The sequence below is a fragment of the Myotis yumanensis genome, unplaced genomic scaffold (assembly GCF_028538775.1).
Source record: "Myotis yumanensis isolate MYYU_CA2020_CCGP unplaced genomic scaffold, mMyoYum1.0.hap1 SCAF_11, whole genome shotgun sequence".
Classification (NCBI taxonomy): Eukaryota; Metazoa; Chordata; class Mammalia; order Chiroptera; family Vespertilionidae; genus Myotis; species Myotis yumanensis.
Window position 1 is genome coordinate 40,730,341 of NW_027223762.1, and position 21,623 is coordinate 40,751,963.

Here is a 21,623-nt window from a genome sequence, read left to right on the forward strand (position 1 = left end):
AAAACGGCAGCTTCTTAATTAAATTATACAATCTTATCTCAAAAGGGATGTATATACACACACATACATATATACACACACATACTTTTGTTTTTTTTGTTTTTTTTTGGGTTTTTTTAAATATATTTTATTGATTTTTTACAGAGAGGAAGGGAGAGAGATAGAGAGTTAGAAACATCGATGAGAGAGAAACATCGATCAGCTGCCTCCTGCACATCCCCCACTGGGGATGTGCCCGCAGCCCAGGTACATGCCCTTGACCGGAATCGAACCTGGGACCTTTCAGTCTGCAGGCCGATGCTCTATCCACTGAGCCAAACCGGTTCCGGCCACACACATACTTTTGTATGTATTTACTTATTTAACTAGAGGCCTGATGCACAAAATTTGTGCAAGAGTAGGCCTTCCTTCCCCCAGCTGCCGGCACTGGCTTCCCTCTTGCACCCAGGAGCCAGGCTTCCCTAGAAGCCCAGCTTCATCCAGAAGGTCGTCCAGAAGGATGTCCCGTCTAATTAGCATATTATGCTTTTATTATTATAGATTTTTAATTTTAGAGAGAGGAAAGAAGAGGGAGGGAGGGAGGGGAGGGAGGGGAGGGAGGGGAGGGAGGGGAGGGAAGGGAGGGAGGGAGGGAGGGAGGGAGGGAGAGAGAGAGAGAAATGTCAGTTTTGTTGTTCCACTTATTTATGCATTCATTAGTTGATTCTTATATGTGCCCTGATTGGGAATCAAACCCACAACCTTGCTGTATCGGGAGGACACTCTAACTGAGCTACCTGGCCAGGACTTTCTTTTCTTTAAAAAAACAAAAGAATAGACTCTTTTAAATGGTTATTTCCAGGAAAAGATGGAATAAGAAAAATAAGACAGAAACTAGACTTATTTTAACATGCCTATTTTTTTATTTTATTTTATTTTTTTTGTTAATCTTCACCTGAGGATATTTTGCCATTGATTTTTAGAGAGTGGAAAGGAGGGGAAGAGACAGAGAGAAATATCAAAGTAGGAGAGACACATCAATTGGTTGCCTTCTACATGCAGCTGCACTGGTAAGTGCCCTTGACCAGAATCAAACCTGGGACCCTTCAGTCCACAGGCCATCACTATCCACTGAGCAAAACTAGCCAGAGTTTAACATGCCTTTTTTATAGGTGTGACCTCAGAACAATGCAAATATTTTCATTTGAAATAAAATTGATTTTTTAAAAAAATCAATCCCTAAAACTCAAAATAAAATAAAATATATTAATAGAATGCTGTATCCAGCTGGTAGCACAACTACAGATAGAAGGATTATTCCAAGTGATTCTAAAACACAGAAATTTGATTATATATCCCTAAAGAGATATACCCTAAGGACAAAAAATTAACAAGAAAAACTAACAAACAGTAAATATATTCTTAAGGAAGTATTGGTATTATGATTATTTTATGTATATCATGTAACAGATAAATAAGTATGTTACTGATGTTAAGAACTACATGAATAAAAGAAAATACATAGATGAATCAGGTAAAGTCAAAACTTTACAACCCTGAATCTGAGTTAGAATTGTTAGTGTAAAATTATGTTGTTTTATCTTTAAATTTATACGTGTGCAAGTGCACACACACAGGTATGTGTATCTCCTAGCTCTGCCCACTGAAAAGACCTATGTGTGATGAACATGTCTAAGACATGGCTTATAGTCTTTAAGTATCATTTCCACTAAAAAGAACTGGGGCTTCCTTAGAGAAATGGCTGATTCCAAGCATGGGGCAGGAGTAGAGGAACGTGGAACATCTTGGCCTACCAGAAAATAACAGACTATTGAGTCTACAGGGGTCATGTCAAAAGGACTTAGAAGCCAACCTGAGTAAGTTCCCAATGGCTAAAGATTTTTGTGTATCAATATAGACAATTACTTCAGTGTTTTGAATCATATGAAATATTTTAAATCCATGATTTTATAATTTTAAAAAGAACTCATTATTCATTTTAGAACATATGAACCACTTCATTTTTTAAAAATGGTAAATGAAGGGGGCGGGGGGAGATAAAACATTAATCCTGCCTTTCCTATATGCTCTGTAACTCAGGGTAACCAAGCAGTTGATATGGAGAAGATTCTCTTTATAGGGAAGTATTTGAGATAATAAATGAAAGAAGGAATGATAGTACTAGACTATCACCAATTTAAAACCCCTAAAGAAATAATTAATCTTGGCAATGATCATCAATGACTGCTAACAACACAAAGAAAAACATCCAACATTATGACAAGAAAAGAAATTCTGAGATGTCCTAAAATAAATTACAGCAGGCCAGAGGGTGGGAAGAAGAGGCAGGGAGAGTTAATCAGTTAACAGAGACAGGAACAGAAACAAACAAAAGACTGCTAGCATTCCTTAATGTATGTTGAAACTTTGAATCAACTTCTAGGCCCCTATTTCAGTTCTTATCTAGAGAGAATAGCCAACCACCAGACGGCACCCACCGCATCCTGTTTACGCATAAACTTTCTGGGCTGTTGCCCACAATCAATCCAAAAGCAACAAATACTTCTTCCTTACCATACACCTCTCCCAGAACTAGCCCTGCTTCACCTATTCCCACACCCCTTATCCATAGCCAATGTAAATTCTTTCAAAACAACTTACAGCTTTCTTCTCCAAAATCATCGTATAAAAGAACTCCATCAATCCCAGGATGGCGGGCATATTTGTCTTCCCAACTAGCCCTACTGATGGTGGTCTAAACTGTCCCAGAAACTGGTCCTTTTTCTGCCTAGCTTATGGCTCAATAAATCCTTTCTTTCAGAAAAACGTTCAACCTCCAAGGTTATCATTTAACAATTATATACCTGCAGTTGTAAACAAACACTGTACCAATCCTACATAATAAAAGGCTAATATGCAAATAGACTGAAAGGCAGAATGACTGGTCACTATGACACGAATTGACCACCAGGGGGCAGACACTCAACGCAGGAGCTCTCCCCTGGTGGTGAGTGTGCTAACACCGGGGGAGCACCACTCAACCAGAAGCCAGGCTCACGGCTGGTGAGCGCAGTGGCAGGAGCCTCTCCCGCCTCCGTGGCAGTGCTAAGGATGTCCGACTGATGGCTTAGGTCCAGCAGGGAGTGGGCCTCAGCCATCAGTCGAACATCCCCTGAGGGATCCCGGAATGCGAGAATTCGCAGGCTGGGCTAAAGGGGACCCGCTTCCCCCTCCCCCCCCAGTGCACGAATGTCGTGCACCAGGCCTCTAGTTTATAATAAAAAAAATGGACAGAGAAACATATTAAATGACCCACAGGATGAATGCAATTAACATGACCTAAACTATAGAAAATTCTATAGGACAAACAGAGTAAACTGTAAGGAAAAAGGAGAGAAAGGGAGAAGTCTCTTAAGAGACATATCAATCTACTAAATCCTTACCTTTTAGAAATACACTCTTAAATATTTACAAAATAAGTGTTATGATATCTAGCTATCTGTGATATATCTATATATACAATATCTACTAGCTTCCAAGATAATCTAGATAGGGGCTATGGATAAACATAACTGATCAGATATTGATAAATGTGGAGGCTGGGTAATGGATGCCTCAGGTTCTATATATTCTCTACATATGAATATGTTTGAAATTTTCCAAATTAAAATTATGAAAACATAAGAGCTTCCATTCTTTTCCCATTATCGAGCCTCTACAATCATTCCAAAGCATTTTTATGTCCATACCATTATTTTTATCAGAGCGCTGGGGATGGCTATTGACAGGATTGGGTTCGCCGTGTGTTGCCCAACGGGTATGAGCTATTCCAAGGTGTACATCAAATTCTATATCCAAATCCATATCCTGTTGTTCTGAAGATAAAATGAAAAATTCCAATATTAAATCATGCTATATTTCAATGTAATTATTACAGCACTGTTTACCTGGAATATACAATTATTAAAACTGAAGATCAGGCATACTCAAAATAGTAATTAAAAGATTTAGAGGAGTTAATGCAGGATGCAGCTGAAATATTTAAAATAAATGGTTCCAATAACAACCCAAGAAAATGTATTCAGAGAGATAAAGTGCCCTGGCCAGTGTGGCCCAGTTGGTTGGAGCATTGTCCCATGCACCAAAAAGGTAGTGAGTTCAATTCCTGGTCAGGGCACATATCCAGGTTATGGGATCAATCCTGGCAGGGCACATGCAAGAAGCAACCTATCAAAATTTCTCTCTCTCTCTCCCTCTTCCTCCATCACTCTCTCCCTCCTTCCCTTCCTCTCTCTAAAATCAATTTTTTTTTAAAAAAGATAAAGCAAATGTGACAATGTTAACAATTGGTAAAGATAAGATGAAATATATGGGTGGTTAATGTATTTTTTCAACTTTTCTGGAGGCTTAAAATTTTTCACACTCAGGAGTTAAGGACAAAGAGAGTGAATGTGATTTTTTAATCTATATTTAATCTTCACTTTGGAAATAATCAGTACTGTTTTAATTAGACATGTAAAAATAAATTCATTTTCTCAGTGCCACATAGCCTTATGACTATAATTTCCTTGGTCCCCAAACATATCTCACAATATAAACTGCAATTATGAAGAGCTTCCAAAATCAAAGAATAGGTTCTTGTGAACAGAGCAACACTGTGAAAATATGGGGTTACAGACTGATGCTCCTTGATCTTGTAAAGCAGCTATTCTGATTCCTTTTCCCTATGAGCTCTCTCTTCTTGCTTCTTCCGGGGGTAGAGGGGGAGAGAGAAAAAAAGGATAGTTCTAGTTACTTAATAGTAATGCCCTTCTTCTAATTTCCTAAATATAAAATTCATTTAGCTAAGATAAAGCTTATCAGATAACAAAGTTTATCAGAATTAGGTCTAAATTAGGAATAAACTGCTCAGAACTCTGAACGTCCATGTACTTTAGCTTAGTCTTTAGCACAGTTTTTGTGGTTTTTATACTGGCTAATGAGAGGTCATTCTAAAATACAAATCTGATCAAGAAATAAGTTTAAAATCCTTGAATAGACTTCCATTGCTTTAAAAAGTGGTATGCACATATGAATCATCCTAAACCTAGTCACAGAGATTTGCAAAAAGATCCTCAAATTCTAACATATAACCAGAGAGCCATTTTCTCAAAATAAAGCCCAATACCTTTTCATAGCATATAAGGTACTACATATCTGTCCCCTATCTACCTTTCTATCCTTATCTCCCACCCCTCATCACTGTGACTCATGCCACCACCATCTCTCACCTGAACTACTTCGACAGAATTCTCACTAGTTTCCTTGTATCCAGTCTTCCACCTGTACAATCTAGTTCTGCACACCAACAAAAGTGATCCTTTCAAAATGAAGTCAGATCTTGTCACTCTCCTACACAAAATTTTCTAATGGCTTTGCATGACACAGTAAAATCCATCCTTCTTAAGATCCTACATGACCTAGCCCTCAGCCACCTCTCTAGCTTCATTTCCCGCCACTCTTCTCCTCACTTACTGTGCCCTAGCCTCACTGACTTTCATCTTTACGATAGCCAAGCCCTCACAGGGTCTTTGCACTTGGTGTTCCCTCTGCCCAGAATTCCCTCTTTCAGACAATCACATGGCATCTGCTCAAATGTCACCTCTACTATACTTTTTCTTCATAGCACTTAATCACTACTTAACATTATATATTTATCTGCCTGTTTCATTAAACAGTAAACTCCATCATGGCAGAGGGTTTTGCCTATCTTGTTCTGTTTTGTCCTCAGGACCTAGAATGATGGCTGGTATATAATAGGTACTCAATAAATATTCATTTTATTATTGAATTCTCAGAATACTCTGGGAGGAGGGGCACTGTTTTCTCCATTTTACAGATAAAAAAAACTGAGGCTCAAAGAAATCACAAAATCTGCCTACCAAAGTTCATAGTGAATAGTAAGTAGAGATAGGATTTCAACCCAAATCTGGTTTACCCCAGAGCCTAAATTTAAAACCACAATGGTGCCCAGCCGATGTGGCTCAGTGGTTGAGGGTCAACCCATAAACCAAGAGTTCACCAGTTCAATTCTCGCTGGAGGCACATGCCCAGATTGCGGGCTCAATTCCCAGTAAGGGGCATGCAGGAGGCAGCCAATCGGTGTTTCTATCTCTCTATCCCTCTCACTTCCTCACTCTCTAAAAATCAATAAAAACATATTTTAAAAAAACACACAATGGTAAACTCTGTTGCACTATTTATTACATTTATGACGTTGTCAATCTGGCTTCCATCAGAATTTGAGTTCTACAAAAGCAGCAGCTTGTCTTACTATCTTTGAACTGTAAGCACTAAAAGCTAAATAAATAGAGCAGATACACAAATCTTTATTGGACGGCTCCAACAGTAAACAGATACAATCATCAATGCATTCTTTCCTGGCTTACCTGTGTTCTGAATAATTAAGGTGGCCTAATAAATGACCTCCAGATAAAGGATACTGTTTATCACTAGTTAACAAGCTAATGCAAGTAATAAAAGCATCTGATTAGTTTAAAAAAGGCTAACTATAATTAAAGCATCTCCCCCAACATGCTGGCAAGCAACATTGGAGAAAGAGTCTTTAACAGGAATCTGTAAATTAAATCCATATCAAGTTCAGGCTAATTACCAACTCTATTTACTTCACTATTGCCATTTAAGAAACATGTACCCATGTTCTTTATTCATTAAGCTGATAGGTCATTCAATTCCCCAGCCATTCATGACATCTTTTCTATTCTCCTTAAGCCTCAATTCTACCTATATTCCTTCAATTTCCACTTTAGTAAGCTTTTCCCTCTTACCTCATAACTGTCTAACTTAGCTTTTCTTTTACGTTTGACTCCTATAAAGGTTAACTCTCTCCCTGTGCCTTCACCTATCTGAGCTGTAACCCCTCAATAATTTCCTTACTTGTACCTTGTGTCTTCTCACCAACTTCATGCCCAAGGCTTTTTGCCCTCTTCATACCTTCTCTTAGATGTCACCCTTCTCTTTTTTAATAATTCAAACATTTAAATTTGCTGGCAATGATAAAGACTCAAATACCTACATCCAGAGATAACAAACGTCAACATAAATGGTCCTACTCCTTACATATCCTATACTGCTGGCTGTTTTTTTCACTCAACATTAGGTTCCCCGTAATTCTCCAGGTCCCCACATGCAGAACCAGACCCAGTGCCCTCCTTTCAAAAGTTACATATGGTCACTCACTGTCATTACAATTTACTATCCCATTCCCTTAGTGGTATTAATTATCCAAAATTAATAAATCACTTTGAAGAGCAATCTGGCCATGTCTGTAAGAGAGATGCCTATACCCTGTGCCCAAGCACCTCTACTGTTGGTTATATACTTGAAAAAAATACTGTGGACAAGGAGCATGACAAGATTCATTGCAGCAAAATGTAGAAACAATCTCTATGTCTATCAATATCACCCCAATAAATTTAATTTAAAAAAATGTTAAAAAGACTCTCTCCCACCCGCTGGCGTGGCTCAGTGGTTGAGCATCAACCTATGAACCAGGAGGTCATGGTTCGATTCCCGGTCAGGGCACATGCCTGGGTTGCGGGCTCAATCCCCAGTGTGGGGAGTGCAAGAGGCAGCCGATTGATGATTCTCTCTCTTTTTTTTTTTTTTTTTTAATATATTTTATTGATTTTTTACAGAGAGGAAGGGAGAGAGATAGAGGGTTAGAAACATCAATGAGAGAGAAACATCGATCAGCTGCCTCCTGCACATCTCCCACTGGGGATGTGCCCGCAACCCAGGTACATGCCCTTGACCGGAATCGAACCTGGGACCTTTCAGTCCGCAGGCCGACGCTCTATCCACTGAGCCAAACCGGTTTCGGCGATGATTCTCTCTTATCATTGATGTTTCCACCTCTCTCTCCCTCTCCTTTCCTCTCTGAAATACATACACTTTTTAAATACATTTTTTTTTAATTTTAAAAAGGACTATCTCCCATTCCATCAACAAACTTGCCTTCCTTATGTTTATCCTATGAAAGGCCCTTCCTCACAAACTGTGGTTACTTCGTTTTAGAATACTGATCTTACTCTAAATGCAGTGGACCTAACTAATTTCCTTCCCTAATTAATATGATCATTTTTGAAGCTCAGGTATATTTTAAAACTAGTACAGACAGTAACAAAACTACTTTTCTCCCCTCCCTTCAATATTAATAATCACTAAATGGGCCCTAAAATATGGGAAGAATGGTAATTTGATAAGGGAGAAGGAAGAAAAGGGGGAGGGGGACAAAAACTAAACTAAGTACATTACTGTGAACTTCTTCATCCAGCGCTTTTACTTTCCCTTTCTTCTTAATGAGCTGGATTTTGCAGGCATTTGCTTCCCAGTCTTTGTCATTGCCTCCATCAACTCCCACACCTAAATCATCAAAAGACAGAATAGCAAGATTTAAAAACTGGCTATTATTTAGATTATCAGTGTGAGGCAAAATTTTTAATTAAAATATTTTTTAATCTAATTAATTCATTAACTTATTACCAATTCAACATATACTAAACATCCATTACATGTCAAGAACCAGAACAGCTGCTACAGACAAAAATGAAAATAACCCAGTTCCTTTCCACAAATTTCTAATAGTGTATTGAGAAGACAAAGACAAAAATAATTACATTCAGTCTGGTTTCAGATTATAAAAAAGTATTATACTAGCTTGTGAATGGAGTAGAGTAGAGAAAAACAGAAGATGGGCACCCACCTCAGAAGCGCGATAAAGAGGGAATGTCAGGACATACTCTCTTCAGATTCTACTTAAGATCCTAAGGAGTCTGACAAAGTTACTCTGAAGGTATTGGGAAAGCAAAGTAATTTGAGGTAGAGAAATCACATGGCAAAAAAAGTTTTAAAAATCTCTTTGGAAACAGTGTAAGAAGTTAGACTAGAGAAACAGAAAGAAGAAACCAGTTCTCAGAAGTTATAGCTATAGCAAATCTAAAGAAAGAGGGCCTGAACTAAACAATGGTAATGAAGATAGATATGGGTGATATTGAGTAGAAATGACTAGATATAACATGAGAAAGCAGGAGAAGTCTGGGGTACCTCCTAGGCTCAAACAAAGGACTTGGTGATAAAAGGCACACAGAAAGTACTGATTGGAGAGTGGGGTGAAAACTGGATACTCAGTTCAATTATAAACATACAAAAGTTCTAATATCTTGGTTTATTGAGGAAGAAATATCTAGGAGGCTGTGCAATTTGGGGAAAACATCTGGATTTTAAGTCACCAACATATGGGAAGCTGAAGTCAGAGCTCACCCATGAAGAAAAGTGGGCCTAGGACAGTATCTTGAAGAACATTAATATTTAAGAAAAAGAGGCCCCAAAGCAGACAGAAAAGAAATAATCAGTATGTAAGGAAGATAATGAGATGTGTTGTCAGAGAAGCTAAGGAAGGAGAGAATTTTAAGAACAAAGTAGTTGAGGAACTGACTTGCCATTAATTGAGGAAAGTCATCCTATATAATCCTATATAATACAAGGCTAATATGCAAATTGTCCCCTCAGGAGTTCGACTGCTCGCTATGATGTGCGCTGACCATCAGGGGGCAGTGCAGAATGAAGGAAGGCCCTGGCCAGCGGCCAGCAGCCAGCAGCCAGCAGCTGGGGGAAGGCCCTGATCAGCCCTGATTGCCGGCCAGGCCTAGGGACCCTACCTGTTCACGCATTTCATGCACCAGGACTCTAGTGAAAGATAAATGCCCATCACAGCTGGCAATGTTAAATGTACAGAAAAAGAGTTAACAGAGTAGGCCTGACACTGGTATCCTTAGAAATGCCTGCTTGCAAAGTTGGGCCTTGGATTTCACAAGGGTTCCCACCACTATGATGAAAAATAGCTCACTGCACCTAAACAGTCAGTACACCATGTGGCTTATGCTGAACAACTGCTTCTCTTCTAGGAGTCTGTAATTTTGGTACATATTAGACAGAGGGTGTCTACGTGACCAGCCCCCGATAAAAAAGTTGGGCAGTCAGGTACCAATGAGCTTCCCTGGTAGACAACATTTCACACAAACTATCATGAAATTTTCTGGGGGAATTAAGAGCACCTAGTAAGACTCCACTGGGAGAGAACCCTTAGAAACTTGTGCCAGATTTCCTCCAGACTTCACCCATGTGCCTTTACTGTTTACTGATTTTGCTTTCTATTCCTTTGTTGTAATAAATCATAGCCATGAGTACAACTATATGCTGAATCCTTCCAGGAAATCATCAAATCTGAGGGTAATCTTGGAGACACCCAATACAGTTAAGGGAAGAAGCTAAAGTAGAACATAAAGTTGACAAAAAGTTATTTTTATTTGCTTTGTCATTTATTTAAGGTAGAAGACTCTTAAGAAGTTTACATACCAAAAGTCTGGAATACCTGGAGAAAATCAAATTAAATTTATAGAAAAGAAAAAAGATAATTTATGGAATAAGTCCTTCAAAATCTTTGTTCTACCATGAAACTGCCCCAGATGATTTATGTTTTTACAGTTCTTAACAAAAGAAGATACCTATAAGAAGCAATACTCAACATAAATAATAATAGTATTGAAATTACATGAACAAACCTTTAAGTATGAGAAAAGACAAAAATTGTTCAGATTTTAGATTTGCCCAAAATAAAGCAAACATTACTACAGGATCTAGTCACCTAAACAAAATTTTTCCATTTAGATTCAGTAATCATGCAAAACTCATATTTATTTTTAAAGGAATTACCAGCAGAATCGTATCCTCTGTATTCCAGTCTCTGAAGGCCTTTGATTAGGGTCTCCAAGATTTCTCGTCTTGTGCGAGGGACATGGTAGTTTAAGTAAGCAAATATACCTGCAAATAAACAAATATTAATTAAAAATTCTGTCTAAAGATTAAAAATTAACATACTTATTACATAATCTTCATTTGCATATTTATGCCTAAGATGTGCAAAAATGTGCAGCTAGAGTCCATCTTTAAAAGAGAAGTAAATCCTCACTTCAAATTGTCTAAAGGCAATGAAACTTTTTCAAAGGGAGTTTTCCATTTGTAAAAGACTAAAGCAAATATGTCAAAATAAATGCTCATTTTTGCCCAGCCAGTGTGACTTAGTGGTTGAGCATCGACCTATGGACCAAGAGGTCACAGTTCAATTCCTGATCAGGTCACATGCCCAGGTTGCAGGCTCCAGCCCCAAGTAGGGAGCATGCAGGAAGAAGCCGATCAATGATTCTCTCTCATCATTGATGTTTCTCTCTCTCTCTCCCTCTCCCTTCCTCCCTGAAGTCATTAAAAATATTTTTTAGCCGAAACCGGTTTGGCTCAGTGGATGGAGCGTCGGCCTGCGGACTGAGGGGTCCCAGGTTCGATTCCGATCAGGGGCATGTACCTGGGTTGCGGGCACATCCCCAGTGGGAGATGTGCAGGAGGCAGCTGATCGATGTTTCTCTCTCATCGATGTTTCTAACTCTCTATCTCTCTCCCTTCCTCTCTGTAAAAAAATCAATTAAAAAATAAATAAATAAATATATATATATATATATATATTTTATTTTTTTTTTAAATAAATGTGTGTTTTTTCCCAAAGCAGCTCATAAGGGTGGTAACATCTTCCATGACTGCTATTTTGTTAAGTAAAATTTAATTTTAAAAAACTAACCAATCAACAAATTTGCTAAACACTGAGCATTATGTTTAAAGAAAAGCATTTCCTGGAGTATTTTAAGCTAAATATGGATCTTACAAAACTATACAGATGAAATAATTTTTCTTACTTTCAATAATCATGCTATCAATAACATTTAGGAATAAGTAATTTATAACTATCAATTATGTGAAAAATATTACCTAAATATTCTAATAATATGAGGAAATATTAAAATATATATATAATCATGTTAAAAGAAAATAGCTTGAATCACTTATTCACCAGTTACTGGCTAACAACAAATAACTGCAATGTTAACAACTCTTAAGAATTCATAGAGGGGAAAAAAAGCAATAATTTGGAAAAGCAAAACTAGAAATAAAAGAACTAGTACATATGAACTGAGCAAGGCAAACAAAGAAGTAGTAAACAACACGGGCAAAAAATATCCACATTTTAGGAATAGTAGTATGGAAATTATCTGAGGCCTCCCATGATTGTGCTTTGGTCAAGGTGGAGAGAGCATTGAAGACCAAAATATGAGGAAATTATAAGCTCAAGTTGCTTACTTATGAAAGAATTTCCTTTTTCTTATATTACACTATAGTGTTACTGAATCATAAGGAAATAAAATTAACTCAGTGAAGTAGAATTCCAAAACAACTAGTCTTTATTTCCATTTGAAAAGATCTCATTATTTCTATAAATAGCTTGGTCCTATTGAAGCATTTCAGCATCTAAAAATACTGAATTGTTAATATCCAACAAAGAAGCCATAATAATGGTTTGCTGAGCATCATAATCAGTATAATTTTTTCAAACAAACTATCATGCCCTTAAAAAAAAAAAGGAAAGCCACATTTTTTTCTTTTTAAATATGTTTTTATTGATTTATTATTATTTTTTAGAGAGAGAGGAAGGGAGAGGGAGAAAAAGATAGAAATATAAAACAGCTGCCTCTGGCAAGTCCTCTGCTGGGGATGGAGCTCTGTAACCTGGGCATGTGCCCTGACTAGACCCGAACTGGTGCACTGAATGACACTCAACCACTAACCCACATTGGGCAGGCAGGAAATCCACATTTTAAAACTAAATCCAAAATAACCTGAAACAACTGTTTAAACTTTCCCCAAAAATGGAAGTATAAGGCCAAGAACTTATAAAAATTCTATATTTCATTATTTAAAAAAAAAAAACAACCTTACAATTGAGAAGATTTTTTAAAGTTATCATATGTTATACAAGCATATTATTTTCGCAGCCACAACCTTGCATGAGATCTGGGGTTTTTATTGTTACTGCTGTTCCTTCATAAAGTAGCTATAATATGAACAAACTAAACCAATTACCAACTGTAAATCAAACTTTTGTGTGTTCTACACTTATTCCCCCTATGGGTCACTGACTTATGATAAAGATTAAATGAAGAAAACTATCAGTCCCAAATAAGTATTTTTATTCGATCACTGAAGGACAACACACAGAATATAAATCTTTTCCTCAAATCACTGAACAGGGACTGGAAGAAAAGGATGACACACACAGAGAAATTTTCTAAGATCAAAGTAATAGAGATGGGAGAAGGAAGAAAGGGAATTAACCTAAGTCATCCCTGGTTAGGAAAATGAAAGATAAAGAGATTAAATCCCAATTTTATACACCAGCTCCTTGACAGAAACAGTGGCCTAAAGACAGTCTACCCGTTGGGATTAGTGGGTTATCTGTAACCTTGGGGTAGCTGGGAAAATAGAATGGCATATAACCTGCCTATCAGGCATGCAAGGGCATGTTTACAAGGGAGGTATTCTTAATTCAAAACAGTGCTTAGAGTAGAAATCACTAGATTGCTCCCATTTCCAGGTCTTTAACTTACTTGTCTTATCAAACCTCCCAATAAACAGTTCTGCTTAGGGTAACTACAAAATCCTAAAAATACTCTCCACCATTCTTCAGTAATTGCTCCCAAACCACACAAAGTAGTTGTAGGGAGCACAGGCCATGCCCCACTCCCAAACCAATAGATCAATGGTTCTCAACCTTGGATGCACATTAGAATCACCTGGGAATCTTTTTTAAATCCTGATTTCTGGGCCTCACCCTCCGGAAATTCTAGTAACAAAGAAACAGAATTTCCGGAGGATGAGGACCAGAAATCAGGATTTTAAAAAGTTTCCCAGGTGATTCTAATGTGCAGCCAAGGCTGAGAACCACTGCAATAGATAGATGCTTGTACCTCCAGGTGTCATTCTCAGAAAATGGCAACTTAAATTCAAAGCACTTAGGAGCACCTTGCTTAACCTGGATCATGGACTTGACACACCTGGTTAAAAGCAATTTAGTCATAAGTAAAGATTTTTAAGCCTTATTAAAATGAAAACTGAATACAACTTAGCTAACTAATCAAATCATTAAAGTTCCTATGCCTGGTTGAATGTATGTCCTTATGAATAAGAAATTTTACTTCTACATTTTTTTTCACTTAGCAACCTCAGTATGTTGAGACTCTAAACAGAACTCATCAGTTTTGTGTTCAGATTCGTTCTCTAAATTTTATACTTTCTGAATCAAACTCCATCTACAATAACAATTAAATTTCATTTACTTGTTTTACTTTTTGTTAATCCTCACGCAGGGATATTTTTCCCATTGATTTTTTTTTTTCCAGAAAGAGTGAAAGAGAGGGTGGGGATGAAAGAGAAAAAGAGAGGGTAACATCAATGTGAGAGAGACATATCGATTGGTTGCCTCCCGCACGCGCCCCAATCTGGGCTATGGGTCGAACCTGCAACCCTGGTGTCCACCTTTGACTGGAAATCGAACCCATGATCCTCAGTGCATGGGCCAATGCTCCAACCACTAACACACACCAGCCAGGGTCAATTAATTTCATTAAAAAATTTTTTGCTTATAATGCAAGTTTACAAATTAATTCACCGCCATTATTAAAGATTCGAATTACACAAAGGCTACAGAATGAATTGTGAAAATCTCTTTCTAAAGGGGAGATAACCAACATTAATTCAATGCACATTGTCCCAATCTTTCAGCTATAAATGAACCTAGATATATATGGCTTTAACGGGCTTTTAAAAAACACATAAATTGGATGACACTGTATATATTGTTCTGTACTTGTTTAATTAAAATGTTGACATCATTCTATATCAGTACAACACATCTACCCAATTCTATTTAATGGCTGCATACCAGTATACAATAGTTATATTTCACCTAACCATTTCCCTACTGAGATGTTCCCACCTCTTTGAAATTATGAACAATACTGCAATTAAAGTTATACACATCAACTAAATATTTGTCATAAAACAGTCAATACTACTATAATTGTAGAGGCACATTCAACAGGTAAGACCCCTTTATTTTTTTATTTTTATTTTTTTAATATATTTTATTGATTTTTTTACAGAGGAAGGGAGAGGGATAGAGAGCTAGAAACATCCATGAGAGAGAAACATCGATCAGCTGCCTACTTCACACCCATTGGGTATGTGCCCGAAACCAAGGTACATGCCCTTGACCGGAATCGAACCTGAGACCCTTGAGTTCGCAGGCTGACGCTCTATCCACTGAGCCAAACTGGTTAGGGCAAGACCCCTTTAGAAGATGAAATATTATGAGATAAAATTTTCTACATTCCTAAAAACAAAGTAAAAATTTTATAGAGTGACACAATGAAGAATTTCAATTATTTACACATTTTCTAATTGTTTAAAAATATTTTTCGTATTTACAAATGGTGGTTTGAGTGTCCCCTAGTTTGTTGGAAATATATATTGCCACTGGAAGGAGCTCTATAACACCTCTCTCTGCACATTTAACAATCTGGAACTCTAAGCACTATTTAAACCCTGACACCTCTAGTTATACTATCCCTCACAGTCGACTTATGTCATCATCTTTCCTGGGAAAAATCATGCACTTCCCGCTCACAAATCTTCAAACGTTTAATCTCTCCCACTTCTCTCTGATCAATCATATCAAACCAGTTTTCCATTATCCTCCCAAGCCAGCTTTTACTCCTGTATCCCTGACACCCTTACAGTGATGTCCATCCACCCATTTCAGGTTCACTTGCAGAACAGCCCTTCCAACAGCTGACCAATCTTGTTAATTCATAGTTTATCTAACTTTCCCTCAGATACTTTTCTAAAGTCTAGAATCTAGACTATTCTCAAATTCCCATTTCTCCCTTCCCAGCTTCTTTCTCATTTTTGGCAGATTCTCACTTTATGGAACTGAAGTCTTCATCTTCATCTTAACAGCATAATACATGATGTACCCTTATCCTTCCTTATGAGCTCAAAACAGAAAACATATTCTACATATCTGAACCAGCCTCTCCTACTCATAACTGTTGATAAGTATGGAGGAGAGATTGTTCTGTGAGGTGACTGCTGCCTGTCCTATAAGCTGGACCCAGACGGCTTTCTGCAATCCCCCCTTACAGACTATCTGATCGTAATTAATGTTCACTCTGACATCAATCAGCACCCCTCCCTTGCCTCCTGTTATGTATTGGTCCTGGAACAGATTGTTCTCCTCATCAATGTAATTTCCATACCGGATAACATTCATATACTAATACCTGTGACTATCTCCACACCATTTCTACCCTATATAATTCTCTGGTGCCTGCCAAGTGGCACAGGGATCCAAGACATGTCGCATATGTAAATTTCCCTTAATAAACTCTATTAATTAACAGATTGGAGTGGCACGTATCTTTCTTCAGTCTTTCCCTGCCCTCCACTTACGAAGGTAGATTTTCAGTCCTGTGGTTTTTCCCTGGGTCTATGTGTCCTAACATAAGTGATTCTTCAACTTTGAAAATACAGAACTTTTAAAAAATATATATTTTACTTATTTCAGAGAGGAAGAGAGATTGAAACATCAATGATGAGAGAGAAGCATTGATCTGCTGCCTCCTGCCCACCTCGCACTGGGGATTGAGCCCTCAAGCCACGTATGTGCCCTGACTGGGAATCGAACCGTGACCTCCTGGTTCATAGGTCAGTGTTCAATCACTGAGCCACACTGGCTGGGCTAAATACAGAACTCTTTGTTAACATCAAAATATTCTGAGGATCCTATACAATAGTGGGTTGAATTTTTATTATCTAACTTTTATTCAAATTATAGATAATGCTTAGAACATGAATTGACCAATGAATGCTCCATAACAAGTTCACAGCTCATAATCAAGGACCACAGCTCTAGAACTCAACTTTTCAACTCTATCAGAAATCTCAGTTCCACAACACTCCCTCCTTTGTTAGTATACTTGCCCTCCTCCTCAACACAAATTCAGGTCCTTCTGCCTTCATATATGCAACATCTCTAAGGATTTTATTATAGCCCAATGCAATTAACTTCTCTCTGCAGTATTAAACATGGATGACCTTCTTCTACATTTGCAGATTCTATCCAATGCAATACATACTACTTTGGAACTCTTTTGCCTTTAACCACAGGTCTTTGGCCTCTTTTCCTGGCACTTCTATTTCTTCTTTCAAACCCGCTGGCAGTTCTCAATTTATTTCTGACTCCATTGATTGTTGGGTAACATATGCCATCAATATCTTTTCCAGTGTACTAGTTCTCTACCGGCTGGCACTATTACTCAACGTAAAAGTCCTGCCCAATCATCTACAACATTCCTGGCCTAACCAGTTTCTCAATTTCTATTCATTCCACTTGGGGTTTGTAACATGGCAATGAACAGGGACTGTGTATTATCACCTACACCTGTTGCATGTGTATTCATTGTTTCCTCAAATCAAACAACAATTCCTTAAAGGCAATTTCCTTGTTTTAGTCTTCTCTCCAAATGGCAGAGTGCCAAATATAAAGCCATCATTTCAAATATCTTCTAACACTTTTGAGGTACCTGAAATGTAGTAAAAAATTCCAAGACCACAAAAAAAGAACACTATTTTGCAGATGCTAAATAGGGATGAAGTGAAAGAAAGGTTGCATAATTAAAGGTTTAAGAAATACTGGTTCCAGGTTAACAGGCTTATTTGTAGATCTTCTTAGATCCTTTAATCTTGCTAAGTGCAAATCTCCGAAAGCAGAATGTCCCGAACTCGTGTGTTATAAAACTCTTTTCTACCTTTTACTGCTCATTACCAGCAGTAAACTTATTAACTTCTCCCTTTCCAGGAAACACAATTGAGGAAATGCTTAGTAAGCAATTAATTTTCTTTAACAACTACTTTATATCCAGTATGATTTCTAAGGATATGTTAATATTACTGGTTTTATGACTCATCCTAGCAGCACTCTCAGCATTCTTCAATTACCCCCAAAGTCATTAGACAGTATAATTACAAAAAACTTTTTAAGGATTCATTTCATGATACTTTTAAATTGCAGCTCCCTTACTGCTTTTAAATATAACCTCACTTAGAAAAAGCCTATTTATATACACCATCATTTATTTTTTAAAAAAACAGCAAAAACTGTTAAAAGATGTGGGTAGCTTCAGCAATGTGGGGTGTGGCCACAGTGTTTTGGACAGGTTCAAGTCTTGGACTACTGAAAGGGCACAGTCCTCTCATTGCCACATGCAAGTCCCAGCTTGGATGGCAGAACCCTCCCAGCACAATTATAGCCAACAGCTATTGCTGTAAGCTTGAGCCTATGGTCCGAACACGTGGCCCCAGGTGCCTGAGAGATAGAGTTCAGGTGCATGTAGTGGAGTGGGATTGAAACCAATGAGAATGTTGTAAACAACTTGATCACGCCCTTACTTTGCCTCGTGGCACCTGCTATAAAATAAAGACACGGCTTGTGAGTGTCGTCGCTGTCTCTCAGAAGCAGCGTCCCACCGAGACCCAGCTTTTGTTCTCATGTCTGTCTTTTCTTAATCCTTTCATCACCCCCACTGGGGTTCACCCTTGGCAGTGCCGGCGCAGCACAAGTGGTGCCCGAACAGGGACTGAGTTCTGGGACCAGGGACTGAGTTATGAGGAACAGGGCCTGAGTTCAGGCTCCCCACACAGCAAGTTGACAATCTCTCACCAAAGCCAAAGGTTAAAAAAAAAAAAAAAAAAACACTAAAAAAGAACAAAGTGTATTCCAAAGAACCAAGAATAAGAGGAAGATAAAATAAATTTGGGACATAAACATGCTATTCTTCTCTGGGAAATTCATAACTCTTAGCACATTAAAGTTTCCAAGAAGTCCTCCAATTAAAAAAAAAAAAGACAGTTCAACATAGTTTAATCTGTTGCTCTCCAAATTTACTTGACCATGGAATCTTTTTTTTTCCTTAAGCATACCACCAACTTATAACCTTCATTCCTCTGCTTCAATATTATGCAATGTTGAAATAAAATAATCCTTTAGAAAAATCTGAATAGGCAGCAGGAAATCAGAAGGTAAATCTGAATTTTCCCACCTGATCTCATTCCCCACTCAATTTTTCTGTCTAAAAATTTTACTGCAATGACTAAGATGTGGGAGGAAAATAAAGACGAACTTTTGTCCTAACAGTTAACCTTCATAATTAAAGGGAAAAAATTCTAGACCTTATTCCAGATCATGCAAAACTGTGGTCTGGATAGGATTAAAAGTAGGACCTCAAAAATAACTCAAATACCAGTTGTTTATTCTTTATAACCTATTTCCTGAGTAATAAAACTTTGGAATGGGGATGTTGGCTAACTGATATGCGACATCTAGTCTCCACCCTAAAAGCCTCACTCTAATTTGCACCTTTTCTGAACCAGATCCGGTTTTTTCTTTTATAGTACACTAGAGGCCCGGTGCACGAAATTCATCCACCAGAGGCGGGGGGGTGTCCCTCAGCCCAGCCTGCACCCTCTCCAATCCGGTACCCCTTGGGGCATGTCTGACTGCTGGTTTAGGCCCTTTCCCACAGGGCCTAAATCGGCAGTCGGACATCCTTCTGGCAGTCGGACATCCTTCTCAGTCCGGGACCGCTGGCGCCTAACCACTCTGCCTGCCTGCCGGCCTGATCGCCCCTAACTGCTCTCCCCTGCCAGCCTGATCGCCCCTAACTGCCTCTGCCTTGGCCACAGTGGCTTTGTCCGGAAGACATCAGTCTAATTAGCATATTACCCTTTTTATTAGTATTGATATTAGTATAGATACTTTGGCTTCCTTTTTTTCCTGGAACAAGATGAAGAAATTATCTACAACCAGATAGCCAGGTACTTAACTCAGTGCACACCTCATCATTCAGGGACAGTTAATTAGCAAATGAAGCACATTGGGGATTAACCAGTTTACTTCTTCACAGCTCCAAATTAAATTATGTGTTCTTGCAAACCACTCTACTATCAGAGCAAAAGTATATCTAATGCTAAAGTCAGCTCGACTAATAATTTCAGAAAGCTACTTAAAGGTTTTCTTTTTTGTTTGTTTTTTTTAACCTACTCTAAATTTAAACATGCTCCTCTTTTTCAGAAGCTGAAATATGCATAAAGTTTAATACAGGAAAAATAAAACTAATGAGAACTTGTCACCTCCTGCTCAGTTCTTGCAAAAGGCTACAAAGAATAAGTTTCCCAGAAAGTTTCAATTCCATCACAAGCATACCTCCCTTTCAAAAGTGTTATGTTTTTTCCCAGTCAGGAGTAAGGTTAGTTGTAAATTTCAATGAGAAAGGTAATGAATGATACAATTCGTTATACTGACAATGAATGGCCAAGTTAATACCAATTTTAGTGCAGATCAGTCATTTCAGATCAGACCATTCCTTTTAGCTAACACTTTTAGGTAAAATTAAAACAACTAAGTCTCAAAACATGGAATAAAATGGCCTAACTTTTTTATTCTTATGTTAATCCTCACCCAAGGATATTTTTCCATTGCTTTTCACAGAGTAAGAGAGAGAGAGAGAGAGAGAAACATCGATGTGAAAGAAACACATTGATTGGTTGACTCCCTTACGGGCCAGGCCCAGGGAACGAGCCTGCAACCGAGGATGGTGCCCTGGATCAGAACAGAACCCGGAACCATCTATCCACTGAGCCAAATTTGCCAGCTAAGGCAGGCCTAACTTTTTTAACTTTTCAGGTAAAACATTCACTAAAGGTAGACCACTATTTTTCATAGATATTTTAAACGGGTGCACATGCAAGTGATAAATGACGTGTGAACTATCGCCACAGTCACTTCTGGGCCTCTTCCACCGGATGATCAGGTCTCGCCCCACTCACCAAGTTACTGATTAGCAATGGTTTCTGTTGAGACGGGGATGGCAGGAAATAAGACCATGTGTAATGCCACTGTCATAGCTCTAGTTAAAGTTCTGTTCTCTACTGGGCCTGGCGGAAAGACAGCAGCTAAACATAAGTATTTTTAAAAGGTAAATCCTACGAGAATGCAAGGTCAGTTCAAGAGAACCTCGCCCGCAGTTCCACAGGTGGCCTCCCGCACCTGGTGGGCTCGGTGAGTCCGCCCCGTCCACACCTCCGTTCCCTCGGCCCCCTCTTCTTTCCCGGTTCAGCACAAATCTCTCCCCCTCCCGTTCCCTGCTCCGCGCCTCGCCGCCCCTTCACTCCTCCAGACCCGCTCCAGGGCCCGCCCCCCTCTCAGGTGCCCTCCTCAGCCCACCACACCCCTCCGGCTCGCTGAGGCCGGCCCCCAGCCCACGCGGCCGCCGCGGGACGCCCCCCGCGCATCATCCAGACTTCGCACCCTCCACACCCCCGCTCCCGCCGGCGCCTCGGGCCTCGGCAGTGGCCGCACCGCACCCGCACCCGAGCGCCGCCCCGCAACACGCCCCCCGCCCGCGGCCCCTTACCGCACATGATGCCGGAGGCTCGCTCGGTCCGCAAGGCGAGTGGTGAGCGGCTGGCGAAGTGGGGAGCACACGGGAGCCTGTGGGGCTATCAGCGGGCTTGGGGGTAAGGAGGTACCCGCACGACTCCCTCGAGGATGCGACAGCCGAGGTAACGACTCCCTTCTCGGCCTC

At 39.0% G+C, this 21,623-nt stretch overlaps 1 protein-coding gene across 2 annotated transcripts in view; it reads right to left on the reverse strand.

Moving 5' to 3' along the window:
• GFPT1 (glutamine--fructose-6-phosphate transaminase 1) overlaps nucleotides 1-21,623 on the reverse strand; it is a 63,124-nt gene extending 41,501 nt beyond the window's left edge. For both annotated transcript variants that reach the window (XM_070429384.1, XM_070429385.1), the window contains exons 1-4: nucleotides 21,453-21,623; nucleotides 10,753-10,860; nucleotides 8,296-8,403; nucleotides 3,729-3,854 (exon numbers count right to left, since the gene is read on the reverse strand). In XM_070429384.1, the coding sequence (XP_070285485.1) occupies nucleotides 3,729-3,854; nucleotides 8,296-8,403; nucleotides 10,753-10,860; nucleotides 21,453-21,459 (349 nt within the window). In that variant the 5' untranslated portion in view covers nucleotides 21,460-21,623. The remainder of the gene's footprint in view (nucleotides 1-3,728; nucleotides 3,855-8,295; nucleotides 8,404-10,752; nucleotides 10,861-21,452) is intronic.